Source organism: Oryctolagus cuniculus, chromosome 11 (genome assembly GCF_964237555.1).
Source record: "Oryctolagus cuniculus chromosome 11, mOryCun1.1, whole genome shotgun sequence".
In the NCBI taxonomy this organism is placed as follows: Eukaryota; Metazoa; Chordata; class Mammalia; order Lagomorpha; family Leporidae; genus Oryctolagus; species Oryctolagus cuniculus.
The window spans coordinates 47,551,198-47,568,722 of NC_091442.1; the positions used below are offsets into that span (position 1 = coordinate 47,551,198).

At 54.6% G+C, this 17,525-nt stretch overlaps 1 protein-coding gene and 1 long non-coding RNA gene across 2 annotated transcripts; one reads left to right on the forward strand and one right to left on the reverse strand.

Moving 5' to 3' along the window:
* Positions 1-12,422: 12,422 nt before the first annotated feature.
* Positions 12,423-13,979, reverse strand: LOC138844339 (uncharacterized). Its single transcript, XR_011380024.1, has 2 exons — positions 13,847-13,979; positions 12,423-13,606 (listed from the first exon to the last, which is right to left on the reverse strand). It is a non-coding gene; the product is annotated as an uncharacterized lncRNA (long non-coding RNA).
* Positions 13,980-14,164: 185 nt separating this feature from the next.
* On the forward strand, positions 14,165-17,098 carry NXT1 (nuclear transport factor 2 like export factor 1). The gene is made up of 2 exons (XM_002710938.5): positions 14,165-14,298; positions 16,342-17,098. The coding sequence occupies exon 2, from the start codon at positions 16,403-16,405 to the stop codon at positions 16,823-16,825; it is 423 nt and encodes a 140-aa protein (XP_002710984.1). The 5' UTR covers positions 14,165-14,298; positions 16,342-16,402; the 3' UTR covers positions 16,826-17,098.
* The last annotated feature ends 427 nt before the right edge of the window (positions 17,099-17,525 follow it).

Genomic DNA, 17,525 nt, shown 5'->3' on the forward strand with positions numbered 1-17,525 from the left:
ATTCACTTACTCTTGCTGCTTTCCAAGTGAAAAACCTGGGCCCCTCACACCTCTCATTCTCCATAGATATGTTCCTAGTCCCGAGTGGGCCTGCCTCAGGCCTCTGCAGCTGCCTGGCAAGCCCAACATGTTGGGACTGAAAATAACAGCATTCGACTCTTCCTTGCAAATCTCGGGGTTTCCAGGGCAACATCCCCGTCTCCACTGGGCTCGCTTGGTGGCTGGGTTCAGCGGGCAGCAGGGCTGGTGGCTGTGTGTGAGGTGAGGGCCCTCTCTCCACCTCCATCACACACCTGCTCATTTGGTCCTGGGGCTGCCCAGCCTTCACCTGGTGAACCCACACACATGGTTCTCATGCCCTGTCGGCTGATGTCTGGTCTTTTTTTTTTTTTTTTTAAGATTGATTTGTTTATTTTAAGGTCAGAGTTACACAAAGAGAGGAGAGGCAGAGAGAGAGGTCTTCCATCTGCTAGTTCATTCCCCAACTGGCTGCAACAGCCGGAGCTGTGTCGATCCAAAGCTAGGAGCCAGGAGCTTCTTCCAGGTCTCCCATGAGGGTACAGGTGCCCAAGGACTTGAGCCATCTTCTACTGGTTTTCTAGGCCATAGCAGAGAGCTGGATGAGAAGTGGAGCAGCTGGGACACGAACCAGCACCCATATGGGATGCTGACATCGCAGGCAGCAGTTTTACCCACTACACCCTGCGCCAGCCCCCAGGTGTCTGGATTTCTAAGATCCAGTCCATAGGGCTGAGTCCAGATGTCGTGTGCTTTTCTCTCAGGGCCACAAAACCCATAGTCAGATTCCTCCTTTCTCTCTGCTGGTTGAGAAACCACTGGCTTAGGCCAAGCCAGTTGCTTCATCTGCAGAGTGGGCCCAGGGCAAAATGAAAAATTACGAAGAATTAGCCCAGCTGTCTGTCATGTGCTCATTGGCAGTTAACCAGCTCTGTGAATTTATTTTCCCTTGAATAAATTCACTTTGGCTGTAGAAAAAAAAAAGGCATGAAAAACTTCAAGATGATTGCAACAGAGCATTAAGCTGACCATGGGGCCTTTCTGTGCCCTCTGAGACTGCACAGGTCACACCCCCAGGAGGCTGGTGCTGGCCCCAGGCATCTGTCTGGGAACCCACAGGTGGAAACCCAGGTGGGGTGGCCAAAACATGGTATTTATGCAGCTTGCCCACGGCTTGCTTCTGCTTGCCCCCTCCCTCTCAAGTGAACAAAAGACTGTGCTGTCTATACTTGGTCTATACTATTCAGCTGTCTATACTGAATAGAATCCTGCCATTTGTGACCACATGCATGAACCTGGAAGACAATGAAGTGACTCGAGCCAGACACAGAAAGACAAATGCCACATAGCCTCACTTCCATGTAGAATCTGAAAAAGTTGGCGATTTAAGAGTAGTAGTTGGGACTGGCGCTGTGACACACTAGGTTAATCCTCTGCCTGTGGTGCCGGCATCCCATATGGGCGCCGGATTCTGTCCCGGTTGCTCCTCTTCCAGTCCAGCTCTCTGCGGTGGCCCGGGAGTGCAGTGGAGGATGGCCCAAGTGCTTGGGCCCCTGCACCCACATGGGGGACCAGGAGGAAGTCCCTGGCTCCTGGCTTCGGATCGGCGCAGCACCAGCCATAGTGGCCATTTGGTAAGTAAACCAATGGAGGGAAGACCTTTCTCTCTCTCTCTCTCTCTCTCTCTCTCTCTCTCTATAACTCTACCTGTCCAAAAAAAAAAAAAATGAGTAGTAGTTATCAGAGGCTGGGGAGCAAGAGATTGGCCACCAGGCACCAAGTTCTACACAGACAGGAGACTTGAGGTCCGGTGCTCTGCATGGCAGGGTGACTGAAGTTAAAAAAAAAAATGCATTGTGTATTTCAAAATACCCAGAAGAGAGGACTTTGGAATGTTGCCCCACAAATCATGAAGGCTGTCTTGACTCTTCCCACTGCCAAGGCCCTGCCACAGGAGTCGTTGGCTTGAGGAAGAGGCATCATCTGGAGTTGATAGCCAGGAAGCTCACGGCCCACCCTCTCTACGGCGCTCCTCTGAGTATGGCACAAACGTCCTCTCAGGGGTGCACGCCATGTGTGCTCACCTCCAGATGTGCAAATCCCTTAGAACATCTGCAAACAGCGCTCCGTTCTCTCAGCTCGGAGATTCCCCGCTCGAAACTGAGCCCCCGAGCACCTGTGCAGAGGACCTGAAAGCCGAGGTCCTCCTTTGCTCCCTGCTGCATCCACAAAAGGCATTTGGGGCAGGGCTGGGGTGACTTCCCTGCTGCATTCCCGCTGTGTATGCACAGGACTGCAGCCTCAGCCCAAGCGGAAGCCAAGAAGCATTTACTGGGAGCCTTGTTTAGCAAATCGTTTTGATGTGCGTTAATTCTATCCCAGTCTTTTTGTTTCAATCTGCTCTGTTCCTCTAAATAAACAACAGTTAAGCTAATGACTGAGGGAGGACAGAACCAACAGCAGCTTCCCCACGTTCTCCTGCAGTTGGATCTTGCAGGCATGGCGCCTGTGCGGCTGCTGGGTTTATTTATCTGCACCCTTGCCAACTGCACACGTGCTCCCCTGGGGGCAGAAGGGGGCACCATGAACGGGCCCAGGGGCCAATCACTGCTTGGTTCTCCTGGAAGGACCGGCCAGGGAGGCATTCAGAGGACGGGCAGAGCCGGCGTGGACAGAGTCTGGTCTTTAGCAGATTTCAACAGACTCCACCACAGGGGCATACTCTCTTCTGCGAATTGCAGACATTCCGATTTTTTTTTTTACAATGCCAGGGGGTGCATCACACATCTACAAGGCACTGGAAGAAGGCAGGAGGGATACAACTGTCTGACAAATCCTAAAAATCCAATGTCTAAAAATCAAATGTCTAAAAATCCAATAGCTGACTTCCTCCAGGGATGTATGAAGGTGAAATTATGCCCAATCAGATACTAGTGGGGACCTGAAGAACTGTGGTGCACCTGTGATGCAGGCATCCCACATGAAAGCACTGGGGTGAGTCCTGGCTGCTCCGCTCCCAACTCAGCTCCCTGCTAATGTCAGCCAGCAGAGCCTCCATGCACCAGGTGCCTCCCTCTCAGCCAGGTGATATTTGACCTCCTCAGCAACCACAGCTGGACGGCTTTAAAACGTGTGCTCATGCTGGGACGCCAACTAGGAGATTCTGAGTTTAAGAGACCCAGGGCAAGCCCAGACCGGGCTGTACGTCCTGCCCTCCAGCTGCAGCCAACTCTCTCATCACAGACGCAGCACGAGGCCACTTTGCCAGCTAGACTGCTCTGGGCTTTTCGCCATTCTGACCATGTGCCAGTGAAGACATGGAAGAATTCTCACACCTGCTTGGAGGGCAGAACATGAGGCTGCCACTTGGACAAGCAGCTTGGATGTTGCTTATCAAGTGCCATGTACAAGTGCCATGTACCCTTCACCCCCAGAATGGCAATTCTGCTCCCATATGAAAAGCCAACTGCACAGAAAAGACCAGACAAACGTGCTCCGGAAACTTGAGGTGTCACAGTCCAGAGAGGGCGGGCCAGCCACCCAGTGGGACACGACTCCCTGTGAGTGTCCCCAGCCACGTGGCCAGAGCTCGGAGTCATCAGGTTGAGCAGAAGCAGCCAGATTCCAAGGACCACTTGCCTAGTGCGATTCCTTCTACTTAGGGGAAGTTATCCAAAAGGAAAACCTGCCGCAGATCAGCATTGCTTGAGGGTCGGGGATGGAAGGGACCTGAGAACTTTCAGGGGTGAAACAAATTCTCTTCCTAAATGGGGGTTGAGGTCAAGGTCAAGTGTTAATCCGGGCTGCACTGTCCACAGCTGCTCCTCACCACTCCTCGCTTCTCTACCCCCTACCCAGTGCACCTCCCAGTCATCGCCTCGCCTCTCCCCGCTCCAGCCTGCTCAGCCTCCTAAGCCCACGTGTCTCCCACCAGCAGGGCAGAAGCCACCTCTGGTGTGGGCCTAGCGCCTACCCTACAAAAGTGCTGTGCCGCGCCCAACGTGGGCAGTGCTGGTATCCCACATGTCAGCTGGCACCGTTGGGCTGATCAGGGGCATTCGTCCATGTGAGATCTGGAATCTGGGGAGGCTCTGGTCTCCTGCCCAGCTCCCATACTGGCCGGGCTAGGCCAGGACCACAGTCATTCCTCATGCTGGTGTGGGGCAGGATCTGTACTTCCTGCAAGATCCCATGATGTGGGCACTGCTGGGCCAGGCACACCCTGTTACCAGGCTGTCTGCAGCAGCACGAATGCCCATCACAAGTAGAACAGATTAATATAGATGGTGGCCTACTCACTGTGCAAGGCCCCATCCCCGGGAGAGCAGGCGTCTACAACCACACGCAGACCCAGCGTGAAACCGTGATGCTGAGGGAAAGGCAGCAGACGCAGGGTGCACCCTGGTGTACTTTTTTTTTTGGGGGGGGAGGATTTATGTATGTATTTTTTTCTTAACGATTTTATTTATTTATCGGAGGGGTAAAATTAGAGAGGGAAAGACAGAGAGAGTTTCCATCCACTGGTTCACTCCCTAAATGGTCACAACAGCCAGAGCTGGGTCGATCCGAAGCCAGGAGCCAGGAACTGTTTCTCCCATGCAGGTGCAGGGGCCCTTGGGCCCTCTTCCACTGCTTTCCCAGGCCATTAGCAGGGAGCTGGATCAGAAAAGGAGCATCCATATGGGATGCCAGCACCACAGGTGGAGGCTTAGCCTACTACGCCACAGCACTAGCCACTGTTTTTATTTTGAAAAACAGAGTTGGGGGGACAGGGAGCAGAGAGAGAGATCTTCCATCCACTGGTTCACTCCCCCAGGTGGCCCCAAAGGCCAGTTCTAGGTCAGACTGAAGCCAGGAGCTTCCTCCGGGTCTCCCATGTGGGTGGCACATGGGTCACTTTCCACTGCTTTTCCCAGGTGCATTAGCAGGGAGCTGGATCAGAAGTGGAGCAGCCAGGATATGAACCAGCGCCCATACAGGATGCCTGCATTGCAGATAGCGGCTTTACTCACTAGGCCACAACACCAGCCTTGAGGGTGAGTCATTTTATATCAGGTTCAACAACCAAAAACACCATCTTTGCTGCTAGAACCCAGATAGGGGTCACACTTGTGGGGGTGTCTGGGTGGAGGCTTAAGGGGGCCATCATGGGGCTGGTCACAATCTCCTCCATGTGGGTGCAGGTCTCACTGTGTGAAAAGTGCCTTGAGCTGGACGCGTATAGTCCAGAAACATTCGGGGTGTTTCTACGTCCATCTTGCCTTGATATGATAGCTGAGAGGGGTCCAGCTCTGAGGCCTCACCTGGGCTCGGCCAGGTCTGGGACTGATTTCTCTCTCTACCTGAATGCGCTCTGCCACCAGGAGGCAGCTACTGGTTATCGTTATTATTCCCATTTTACAGATGAGGAGACTGACGACGGTAGGGGTTCCATTCCCTGCCCGAGCATCTCCCAGTCTGGGCTCAGGTTTGGCTCTCTGGGGCGAACTGAGGGAGGCTGCGTCTCCCCCTCCTCCTCACACCCGTGCACCCATGCCTGCTTTCCTGTGGCTGCCAGTCTGCGGTCAGGACACCGATTTGCCAGCCGTGCCCACCACATTGTACTCCATCCCTGCCTGTGCAGGAGGAGGCAGGTGCCAAGGCAGCAGGTAGTGATGCCGCCAGGTCAGGCTCCAAAGGGAAAGAAGGCGCAGTGTAGATGCTGCTCTTTCCCAGGGCTGTGATCTGATGGCCAGGGGTCTTCCTCTCCAGCAGCCCAGAGCCCTGCCTCTCTCCCTGCTCCCTGCTGGACCTCCTGCTGCCCAGAGTCCTCTCTGGGCCACACCCCCAGGGAGAGGACCAGCCAGCAACGGGCAGAGGGACACGTGGAGAATTCAGAGCAGCGCGTGCCTCACTGTCACATCAGGGTGGCCAGCAGGGTGGGTGGGCAGGAGGACAGGCTGTGTGCACAGAGGAGGCCACAGGCACCTCGGGGGTGCTGCAGGGCTCCTGGGCCGACTCTAACCTGCAGCTGTGTAGGAAAGGGGGCCTGGGGCGCACGCACAGTCCAGCACAGCAGCCCTTCCGAGTCACATTGCCACGAGGGGAGTGCCACGGTCCCTCCCACAGCACCCGACCTCTGTGTCCTCAGCTCACTGGAGAAAGTCACCAAACCCACCCCTGGGACCATGCAGAAATTTCTGGAAAGGATAGAGTCAGCTGTACACAGACAGAAATAATAGTCATCAGTTGTTTTTTTTTTTTTTAATTTTTTCATTTGAGAGGTAGAGTTACAGACAGAAGGGACAGAGACAAAGAGAGAGGTCTTCCATCCGCTGGTCCACTCCCCAAATGGCCACACTGGCCAGAGCTGTGCCAATCCGAAGCCAGGAGCTGCTTCTGAGTCTCCCATGCAGGTGCAGGGGCCCAAGGACTTGGTCCATCCTCCACTGCCTTCCCAGGCCACAGCAGAGAGCTGGATAGGAAGAGGAGCAGCTGGGACTAGAACCATATGGGATGCTGCAGGTAGAGGTTTAGCCCAATACACCACAGCGCTGGCCCCTGTTGGCACTTTTTAAGACCATAATAGGGGCCAGTGCTGTGGCAAAGCCCCTGGCTTTAAGCCCCTGCCCTTAAGCCCCTGCCCTTAATCCCTGGCCTTAAGCGCCTGTCTTTCAAATAAATAAAATAAATCTTTAAAAAAAAAAAAAAAAAGACCATAATAGGGCCAGCACTTTGGCATAGCCGGTGGAGCCACAGCATCACATATGGCGCTGGTTTGGGTCCCAGCTGCTCCACTTCTTATCCATCTTTCTGCTATGGCCTGGGAAAGCAGTACAAGATGGCCCAGGTCTTTGGGCCTCTGCACCCATGTGGGAGACATGGAAGAAGCTCCTGGCTCCTGGCTTCGGATCGACCCAGCTCTGGCCATTGTGGTCATCTGGGGAGTGAATCAGCAGATAAAGGATCTGTCTCTCTCTCTCTCTCTCATCTCTCTCTCTGCCTCTCTTCCTCTCTCTGTATAACTCTTTCAAATGAATAAATAAATCTTTAAAAAAATTCAACTACAAGAAAATAAAGCAATTAAAAAAAAAAAGACCATAATAGCAGCCTTTTACTCAGAATCTTGAACAAGGGCATTGGGTTTGGAGCATCAAAAAACAAAAACAAAAAATTGCCACGTGGGAGCAGCTGCAGGTCAGCACATCATGACAAGTTTGCCACTATTCTCACCCCAGTTCTTTAAAACAAAGTATCCTCTGATCTGAGTTCCAAATTATGGATTTCATTCCCAAGCAACAAGCACAGCTCTAAGAAAGTGGCAGGAACAGAGACTCCCGGCTTGTATTCAGTGGCGATTGTGCTGTAAGGAGGAGAGGTTACCCATCTTCTGCCCCTCTGTCTCCGTTGTCCCCTTGGCCCTGGAAGAAAGTAACCGTCTTCTCTTCTTCTTAGGGGAGGCAGGAAACCCAAGGGAGCCCCAGGCCTGGCCAACCATTGGCTTAAAGTCTGAGCACCCTCCAAGAATGCCACGCATATCCCCAATCCCCTAAATCCATGAGCCCCTCAGGGCTGCCCCACCCTGGCCCCACATGATCCTGCAGCTCCCAGCCATTGCCCCTGCCCCACACCCCTGAGGTTCGAGCCCCACCTTCCTATACAGCACCAGGTGGCTCCCTCTGTAGAGCGTCGGTCACAAAGTGCTGTCTCCCACAACTGCAGTGGCTGAGGATCCGCACAACAAGCAATCCGCAAGGCAGAGGTGTGGCTCAGAGACTAAGAGCTGCAGGGCCAGTGGGTGCCAGTGGGTTCCAGCACATTCCAGTGGATTCCAGTGCAGTGTGAAGGTGTGAGAACCTGGAATGCCAAGGGCACTTCTGCCTTGCCCACCTCTTTGCTCTGCGCAGGTCCTCCATGATTGGACGATGCACACCACATGGGGGAGGACAGCTGCTTTGCAAAGACGTCTGGTTCAAATGCCAACCTCCCTTGTGGGGCTGGCGCTGTGGCGCAGAGGGTTAAGCCACGCCTACAACACCAACGCCAGCATCCCGTATGAGCACTGGTTCAAGTGATAGACCTCTCCTTGGATAATACATAATACAGGTGATACATCTCTTCCTAAATCTACAAGGGTACTTGCAATCTTATTACTTTGTTTAGGTGGGGAAAAAAATATTGAAAGCCACACATATGAAAGGTTTTTCTAAAATCCATGAAAAATGCAAGTTATAAAAAAATGCATTCATTTCAAAATCTTCACAGCAAAACAAATTTATCTTCTAGCTTCCAAAGAACTTAAGATTTATTTTTTTATTATTTGAAAGGGAGAGTTACAGAGAGAGGGAGAGACAGAGAGAGGTCTTCCATCAGCTCGTTCACTCCCTAAATGGCTGCAATGACTAGGGCTGGGCCAGGCTGAAGCTAGGAGCCAGGAGCTTCTTCTGGGTCTCCCACATGGGCACAGGAGTCCAAGCACTTGGGCCATCTTCCAATTCTTCCCCAGGTGCATTAGCAGGGAGCTGGATCAGAAGTGGAACAGCCTGAAAAAAAAAAAAAACCTAAATGAAAGATCTCTGTGAGTGAGATCCCAGTGGAAAGAACAGGTCTTCAAAGAAGGAGGTACCTTTCTCTGAAGGGAGGAGAGAACCTCCACTTTGACTATGACCTTGTCTAAACAAGATAAGAGTTGGAGAACTCAAGGGGCTTCCATAGCCTTGGAAACTCATGACTGGAGCATGGGGAGATTACTGAGGCCATAAACAAGAGTGTCAATTTGTAAAGTGAACAACAGGAGTCACTGTGCACTTACTCCTCATGTAGGATCTCTGTCCTTAGCGTGCTGTACATTAAGACTTAATGCTATAACGAGTACTCAAACAGTATATTTCACTTTGTGTTTCTATGGGTGTGCAAACTGTTGAAAGCTTTACTTAATGTATACTAAACTGATCTTCTGTAAAAAAAAAAAAAAAAAGAAGAAGAAGAAGAAGAAATTGTCAATTCCCAACTTGACTCTCACTGGGATTAAACATGACAATAGGTCTGATCTGATTTCATCATCATTTAAAAAATCATCTATTATTTTTCACTTTATGTTTCTGTGTGGGAGCAAACTGTTGAAATCTTTACTTAATGTATGCTAAACTGATCTTCTGTAGATAAAGAGAATCGAAAATGAATCTTGATGTGAATGGAAAGGGAGAGGGAGTGGGAGAGGGGAGGGTTGCGGGTGGGAGGGACGTTATGGGGGGGAAGCCATTGTAATCCATAAGCTGTACTTTGGAAATTTATATTCATTAAATAAAAGTTAAAAAAAAAAAAGTGGAACAGCCTGGACTCTAACTGGCACCCATATGGGATGCCAGTGCTGCAGGCTGGGGCTTTAACCTGCTGTGCCACAGCACCGGGCCCTCCAAGAAATTTTTGGAATTTCTTTTTGAAGTATTCTGTCATATATAGGGGTGTGTGTGTCCAACATACTATTGGCTCTGCCTCCCTGGGGACTCTGATACACCAAGTGTGATAAAAATTCACAGCAGCCCACACTGTCCCAGCTCCTGGGTAGTTAGTTCCATGTCTTAAATATTTGTGTCTCACAAAAATGAAAAGAGAATGAGACAGGTGCAGGACTCTACGGAAAGGGAGAAAGAATTTGTAAGTAAAGGTTGTCCTACTGCATGCCGTGTTTGGGCCTGTATTTGGAAATCTTCTCTAAGTAAAAGGCAAGAACTTGGAAAATTAGCTTAGACCCAAACCCAGCCCATAACAGTGGTACTAACGCGCGTGTCCGTAGGTTGCCAGTCTTCAGACACTTGGTCTAGGGCTGGAGCACCCGGGCTCTTGGCCAGAGAGGCTGCCTGCTGAGATCCTGTCTGTGATGCCAACAGAGCAGCTCTCTCTGCAAAGGCGAGCGCTCCCTCATGTGGCGTTCTCTTGGAATAGCAACTTCGTTGTTTTGCTCACAAATCCGCAGCCTGGGCTGGGTCCGGCAGGGTAGCCTCCAGTCTGCCAGCTGGGGCTGGAGGGTCCATTTTCACAGTGGCTCACTCACTCCACGTGGGCACTGGGCACAGGCCGACCCGGGCATGGCTCAGCTGGGGGGAAGGGCTGGGGGCCTCCATTCCACCCACGTACATCCAGGCCTGTCCAGGGGTCTACTCACAGCATGGTGCTGTTTCAGGGACACACAGAGCAACAGGGCAGCACAGGCTGCCTCCCCTTTCAGGGCCCGACCCTAGCTGGGACGCCAGCACCTGGGCCTCTGAACTCTGTTTGCAGTCAACTAGGCCTGCCTGCTCCAAGGGGAGGGGCCTCAACACCCCCTCCTGATGGGGGGGGGGGTAGAAAGGCAAGCTTCAGCAGAACTAGTTTTTTTTAAAGATGTATTTATTTATTTGAAAGTCAGAGTTACACAGAAGAGAGGTGGGGGGGGGGTCTTCCATCCGATGGCTCACTCCCCAGATGGCCCCAGTGGCCAGAGCTGCGCCAATCCAAAGCCAGGAGCTTCTTCTGGGTCTCCCACATAGTGCCAGGGCCCAAGGACTTGGACCATCTTCTGCTTTCCCAGGCCACAGCAGAGAGCTGGATTGGAAGTGGAGCAGCCGAGTCTCAAACCAGCACCCATATGGGATGCTGGAGCTTCAGGCCAGGGTGTTAACCCACTACGCCACAGTGCCAGTCCCTCAGCAGAACTATTCAGAGTTCCTTTCTGGAAAACAGAATCGGTCATAGCAGGAAACAGCAAACCACTGGAATTCAAGGCAGCCACACGCCACAGCTCAGAAGTGTAAGTGTACGTGTGCCAGGATGCAGGACTGAGCACGAGTGTGCACGTGTGAGCATATGCATGAGTGTATGTGTGCATATGTATATATGTGTGCTGTGCATGAGTGTGTACGTGTGTGCATGAGTGCATGTATGTGTAAGCATGAGCACACGTAAGCATGTGCATGTGTGCATATATGTGTAAGCATGTGTGTGCTTGAATGCATATGTGCATGAGTCATTGTGAGCATTGTGTGCATGAGTGCATGTGTGTGTGCATTTGTGTATATATGTGCGTGTGTGTGCTTATGTAAGCATGTGTGTGCATGAGTGTATATACATGAGTGTACACATATTGATGTGCACATGCATATGAGTGTGCACATGACTGTATGATATACATCTGAGTGTGCACGTATGTGTGTGTGCACATATGTCTTACTCCAGTCCTCCTCCCAGCTGTGGCCCGTGGTGACGTAGGCCCAGCCCTACCCTGCTTCATGCTGTTCTGTCTGTGCTCATGGCCACATCTCAGTTCCTAAGCTCGTGGGCCTTGATTTCTCCCGCCTTCCCAGAATCCATCCCCCCTTCCTCTGGGGACAGCCCTCACCCCATTCCTTTGGGAAACATGGTCTTAGTAGAACTGTCTGGCAGGCTCTCCAGCAGGTGCATGGCTCCAACTGGAACCAGGCCAATCCCACTCTCTCTCCTGGGACTCTGCCTTCTGCAGAAAATCCCACGGCTGCAAACCTCACCCACCACAGCCTCAGAAGCACCTGCTGCCGAGTTCTTATTCCTAGACCCAAGGAGCCACCTTTCCTGCACCTGCTGGCAACTCTGCAAGTGCCCATAAAACCCCCTTTGGACCCAATAGAATGACTTTCTCCATGGCTTCCAGGGTGTCTCCGAAAGGCAGGCCTCCGACTGACACCCCTCCCCAAAACAGCCTCAGCTCACCCCAATGCAGCCTCAGCTCGCCCCAGTGCAGCCGCAGGAGCACAGATAAGCCTGCTAAGGCAGAGACAGGACAAGACAGGTTCTTGGTGGCAGCACATCAGAGGCAGGGCTGCTCAGCTGCTACTGCACATCAATGGCTCCAAGTCACGCACACAGCCTCATACAGCAACCAAACGCTGCCATCAGCCTGCCCCAGAGAGCAACACTGACAGTGCTGGGGGCAGGGGCTGGGGAAGAGCAATGTGTGTTTACAGACTTAACGGTTCTTAAGTCAGGCCTGTGTGCAGCGCTGCCAGGGACTCCGTACACACGACAGATGTGCCTTTTCCTCCCTGGACGGGTTCCACGGGGCACAGGGGTCCACAGGCTCCCTGGTCACGTAAGCCAGGCTCATCTTCAGAACGTTGCCCATGTGGGCTGGTGACAAATCCTACCAATTTGTCAATGTGCCTGTCGCAGGTTGTAAGCCCATCACGAGGAGGGGTGGGATTGCTGGCAAACACTGAAGCTGCTATTGATGTCAAATGTCACCCCACCATTCTGCTCTGTGCTGGGCCTCGTGCAAAGCTCTTGGCACCATTTCCCCTCCCTCTTCACATCAGCCTGAGCCCATGGATATTAGCATGGCCTCATTCTAGAGAGGCTAACGCACTTGCCACAGTCGTCTAAGCCACGTTAGTTAATGTGCAAGTAACTTTGTGCCAACTTTTATTTTTTATTATAAGATTTATTTGAAAGTCAAAGTTACAGAGAGATTTTCCATCCTCTGGTTCACTCCCCAGATGGCTGCAACAGCCAGGCTGAGTCCTGGAGCCAGGAGCTTCTTCCAGGCCTGCCACCGTGGGTTGGACCGTTTATGCTGCTTTATCGCCTATGGGGGAGCGGGGGTGAGCCAGCGCTGCAGTCGACAGCTTAACCCGTGAGCCACAATGCCATCCCCTAAAAACTCGATTTAAAAGGACCACTACTCCGAGGAGGCTCACTCACCCTCTCTACTCTGCCTCCAAATTATTTTCAATAACCCACATTTTCACCCACTGTATGAAGCGAGAGGTGGCCTGCAAGAAATAGCCCAGGAGCGATGGACCTTTAGCCTAGCAGTTAACTGCCTGGATCCACACCCTGGCTCCAGCCTCCAGCTTCCTGCTAACATACACCCTGCAAGGCAGAAACGATGGCCGAAGTTACTGGGCCCCTGGCACCGACGTGGGAGACCCGGGTGGAGTCCCAGGCTCCTCTGGGGACATACCTCACCCCATTTCCTGCAGCCATGCACTTGCTGGAGAGCCTGCTCCAGATGTTGTGGGCATCTGGGGAGTGAACCAGAGGATGGGCGCACAAGCTCTCCTCTCTCTATCTCTCAAAATGAGAACAAGTCCTGAAATGTGACAGCAAGGGTTGTCTCAGGAACACAAGCAAAGAGCAGATTAAACTCCACGCGCCGCAGCCAAGCCACGGGCTAAGGGCTCTGCCCGGCTTTGCAAGGAAAGAGCCTCTCAGAACGGGAGGAGGCAGCTGAGGGCTTTTTTATTTGCATGTTCCAGTTTCCCAGGTCCCCGGGTTAGCCGGGCCGTGGTTCCCACGCCGCAGAACTGAACTGCCGCACCCACGAAGCTCGCGGCGGCCGGAGCTGGGGGCAGCGGCTTCCCCAGGGCCCCTCGGTTCGCAGACACAGGAGGCCGCCGTGCCACGGCGTCGCTTGGGCGCAACTGCCACCTTCCCTCCCCAGCCACACCTCCGTCCCCACCCTCGAATCGTCTCCGTTTGGCGGAAGCCGGTCTCCCTCTGCGCGTGCGTTAGGGTGTCAGCTCTGGCGGGATAGATCCGCTCAGGTGTTGGTTGCACCAGGTAGACTTCCATCGGCGTCCCCACGGACACTCTGCGTCTGATCGACAGCATCGGCTACGTCAGCGGCTGCTGCTTCCCGAGAGCGCATCCAGTCGTGACATTTCCCGGGTCTTTTACATGGGATCGCGCCACACAGGTGAACGTGGAAGGAACGCATCTCCCCACCGCCCACCGCCCTTCCCCTATCTTTCCCGACCCGCCTCTCGCCGCAACCAATGGAGAGCAAGTGGAGAGGCGGGATCTTGGAGGTTTAACCCAATCAGAGGTCGCATCTCACCAGCGGGGGCCGGAGTCTGGGACTTGGTTAGACCAATGAAAATTCGAGCGCGAACTTGCCGTGGTCTTCTGGGAAGGCGCCTTTCCCGGAAATCGCCGCTCCTTTGAGCCACACCTGGGCGGAGCCAGCCTTCAGGCTCGCCGTCTTACAGATGGATCTAGAAGCCTGTCAAGGGGAGGCGGGAGTGGGCGGGACCGAGGCGCTCACGCCTGCGCGGAACACCGCGGACCTCGAGCGGGAACCGGCGGACGGCGTCCTAACGTCCATGGGCTCTGGGGCTCCGGCGACGCGGGCGGAGCTTCTCAGAAGAAAAAAGAAAGGAGAAGGAACGGCTCTTCCCGAAGTGAGCGGCGTACGCCGCTCGGCCTTCCGGGGCTGGTTCCCTTCGCGAGGCCGCGACCGCGCGGGGGACTCCCGGACCGGACTCGCCGCGGCTGGCGCTGCCCTCACAGGTGGGTGCCTGCCCTGCGTGGTAGTCCGAGGGCCCCACAGCCTGCGCGGGGTACCCCGAGACCCCTGCCCACGTGCGTGCCCTCGCCGACTCCCCCCCCCCCCGTGGTCAAGAGTAAGACGCGGGGTTGGAAATTTGCGCACGTGGTTTCGATGCGGGTGAGCTGCGGGCTGTGGCCTGTGCGGGACGCGCGACGGCGAACCCGATGTCCAGGGAGGGGAGCGGCAGGTCCCAGGCCAGGGGCCGGCCGGTCCGAGTGGGCAGCGCGCTCGCGCTCCCTCGCCCTCGGATTTGGTAGCTGCGCGGGGGAGGGTGGTAGCTTGCGCCTGAGATGGCTTGGAACAGAAGTGGGGGCGTGACAGACAGGCTGAGCCGGGGGAGCCGGGCGGGGAGGGTTGCGGTGCGCGCGGGGCGGCAGGTGCAGCCCGGCGGCCTCCAGGAAGCCCCCGCGCCAGGGTGCCGGCGTTGGCCGAGTGCGGGCTTGGCGGGGCTCAACCCTGAAGTCCATGGGGGGAGTGGAGACACCCAGGGAGGGCAGTGGCTGGCTCCAGGATCGGGCAGCCGGCAGGGGTCTCCCGGGGGCCAGACCACCGCGTTTGTCAGCCCCCAACCCTGGATGGAATCTTCCATCCATGTCAGAAGCCGAGTGTTTTTTCAAGGGGGCTGAGGCCGGCACTGTGGCACCTCGAATTAAACCGCAGCTTGGGACGCCCGCAGCCCATGTTGGAGTCCTGGGGTTAGTCCACGGGCCCCTGCCACCCACGTGGGAGAGCCGGGTGGAGCTCTTGGCTCCTCCTGGCTTTGGCCTGGCCCAGCCCTGGCTGTGTTGGTGACATTTGGGGGAAGATCTCTTCCTCCACCTCTTGCGTCACTCTGCCTGTCAAGCAAGTAAATACATAGACTTTTTAAAAAGCCGAATTTTGTTTTTGTTTTTGTTCCTAAGGCAAGGTCTTTGAAATGGGGGGGAGGGGCGGGCGATCGAGGGGCCCAGCACCTGGGACCCTGGCAGCCCTTAGGACAGCCTGCTTGAGACCCAACTGCTGTGGTTCCGGTCCAGCTCTCTGCTATGGCCTGGGAAAGCAGCGGAAGACAGCACTGGGCCCTTGGACCCACGTGGAAGACCCGGGTGAAGCTCCAGGCTCCTGGCTTTGGCCTAGCCCTAACAGCTGCGGCCATCTGGGGAGTGAACCAGCGGTTGGAAAAGTCTCTCTCTCTCTCTCTCTCTCTCTAACTCTGCCTTTCAAATACATAAATATAAAAAAAGAAAAGAAATCCACTATTTTAATAATATTGTTCTCTGTTGGGTTTTAAGTGAAACTTTTTTAATCATATGAAAAATATAACAATTGTGATTGTTCCCTGGAAATAGCAAATGTTATTTATGCTTTTGGATTTTTCTTTTAAAGAGATGTAGCTTTGCAGAGCCCATCTGTCGTGGCCCTGCGGCCCCATGGGTATCCCCTGGTGGGTGTCAGCCCTGCAGAAGTCGGCTCTGCGCCCCTTAAGCTCCCCTCGCCCTGGGGGGATTGTGGCTGCCATTTGGGTCGTGTCCTCTGGACATTTGTTGTCTTAACCTATTGAGAATCGGGCATCCCTTCTCGGCCTTTTGGCTGAGATCAAGTGTGAGAATCTGGCTTCTGCTTCCTGGGGGGTGGGGTGCGGGGCACTTTAAAAGGCCTTTCAAACTCAGCGGCTGCAAGTTCACCCTGCCTGTGTGCTTGGCCTTGGTTGAGCCAGGAATGCTGTGTGCACCTGCAGCTGCTGACCACGCCCAGGAAGGGCGCTGCCACTCTCTGTAGGGGCACCCACACCTGTGCCCCGGCGCTTCCCTCATCAGACACGCTGCACCCTGTAAAATGGGATTTGTCAACTAAGCCCCGATGTACCCGGCTGATCTGATGCCACAGCAGTGACGGTCCCGTCCCGCCGTGGACACACTGAGGCTGTGGCTGCCTCTGCTCCGCGTCTCGGGTTTGCCCCTGGGATGTCAGCAGGACGCACTTGGGCACTAACGCGTGTTCTCTTCACCCTCCCTGCCCCGCAGCCCTGGGCTTCTCCGGTCCGAGACGACGCCCCGGCGGGACCCCACACCCACAGCAGCGAGGATGGCGTCTGTGGACTTCAAGACCTACGTGGACCAGGCGTGCCGGGCGGCCGAGGAGTTCGTCAACGTCTACTACACCACCATGGACAAGCGGCGGCGACTGCTCTCGCGCCTGTACATGGGCACCGCCACCCTCGTGTGGAATGGAAACGCCGTCTCAGGACACGAGTCCCTGAGCGAGTTTTTTGAGATGCTGCCTTCCAGTGAGTTCCAGATCAGCGTGGTGGACTGCCAGCCTGTGCACGACGAAGCCACGCCGAGCCAGACCACGGTGCTCGTGGTCATCTGTGGGACGGTGAAGTTCGAGGGCAACAAACAGCGGGACTTCAACCAGAACTTCATCCTCACCGCGCAGGCCTCACCCAGCAACACCGTGTGGAAGATCGCCAGTGACTGCTTCCGCTTCCAGGACTGGGCCAACTAGGGGCGCCCCTGCTGTGTGGGGAGAGACGCCAGGCACGGATCTCAGGAGGCGGGGACCCCAGGTTCTCCTCTGCGGCTGCAGAGACTCCACAGAGCGCCCTGCGCTGAGGCTGAACCATGCGCGAGTCCCAGGAGCCACTCTCCTGACAGGGACTCACTTGTCCTTGTCGCCTTTTCAACCTAGCAGACTTTTCTATTTTTCTACCTGCTTAGTAGAGAAACCAGATCTGGAAGTTCTGACAGCATAATATAAACATCGCTGCTTTTCCTTTTACCTGATGTGTTTGAGTTTCAAGGGGAGGGGGAGGAGAGGAGGGTTAGATGTGGGCAGAGGCCTGAGTTCCTGGCCCTGGCACGGGGGGTGCACACAGTGACCCCAGGCTGCAGCTCACGCAGCATCACCCAGCCCTGCCACACGCCAGGCCCACTGCAGCCAGGTCTTTGAGGGCAGAGCCGAGCAGCCAGGTCTTTGAGGGCAGAGCCGAGCAACGGCGCTTGTCAAAGGCCCTCCTTGTGCTAGTGCAGGGCGCAGGGCCCCGGGATCCCAGACAGGTGCCTGGGCTTGCAGAGCACCTTACTGCGGGGTGAGTGGTGCCAGCAGGGGAAAGACTAAAGGCTCAGCCGCTCACTTCAGGGGAGCAGCAATTGGATGGCACACAGAGGAGATGACCAAGTGTGTGTGTAAGAGGAAGACTCCTGAG

Coding starts and splice junctions, on each gene's coding strand:
- NXT1 (XM_002710938.5), top strand. CDS start 16,403: ATGGCGTCTGTGGACTTCAAGACCTACGTGGACCAGGCGTGCCGGGCG.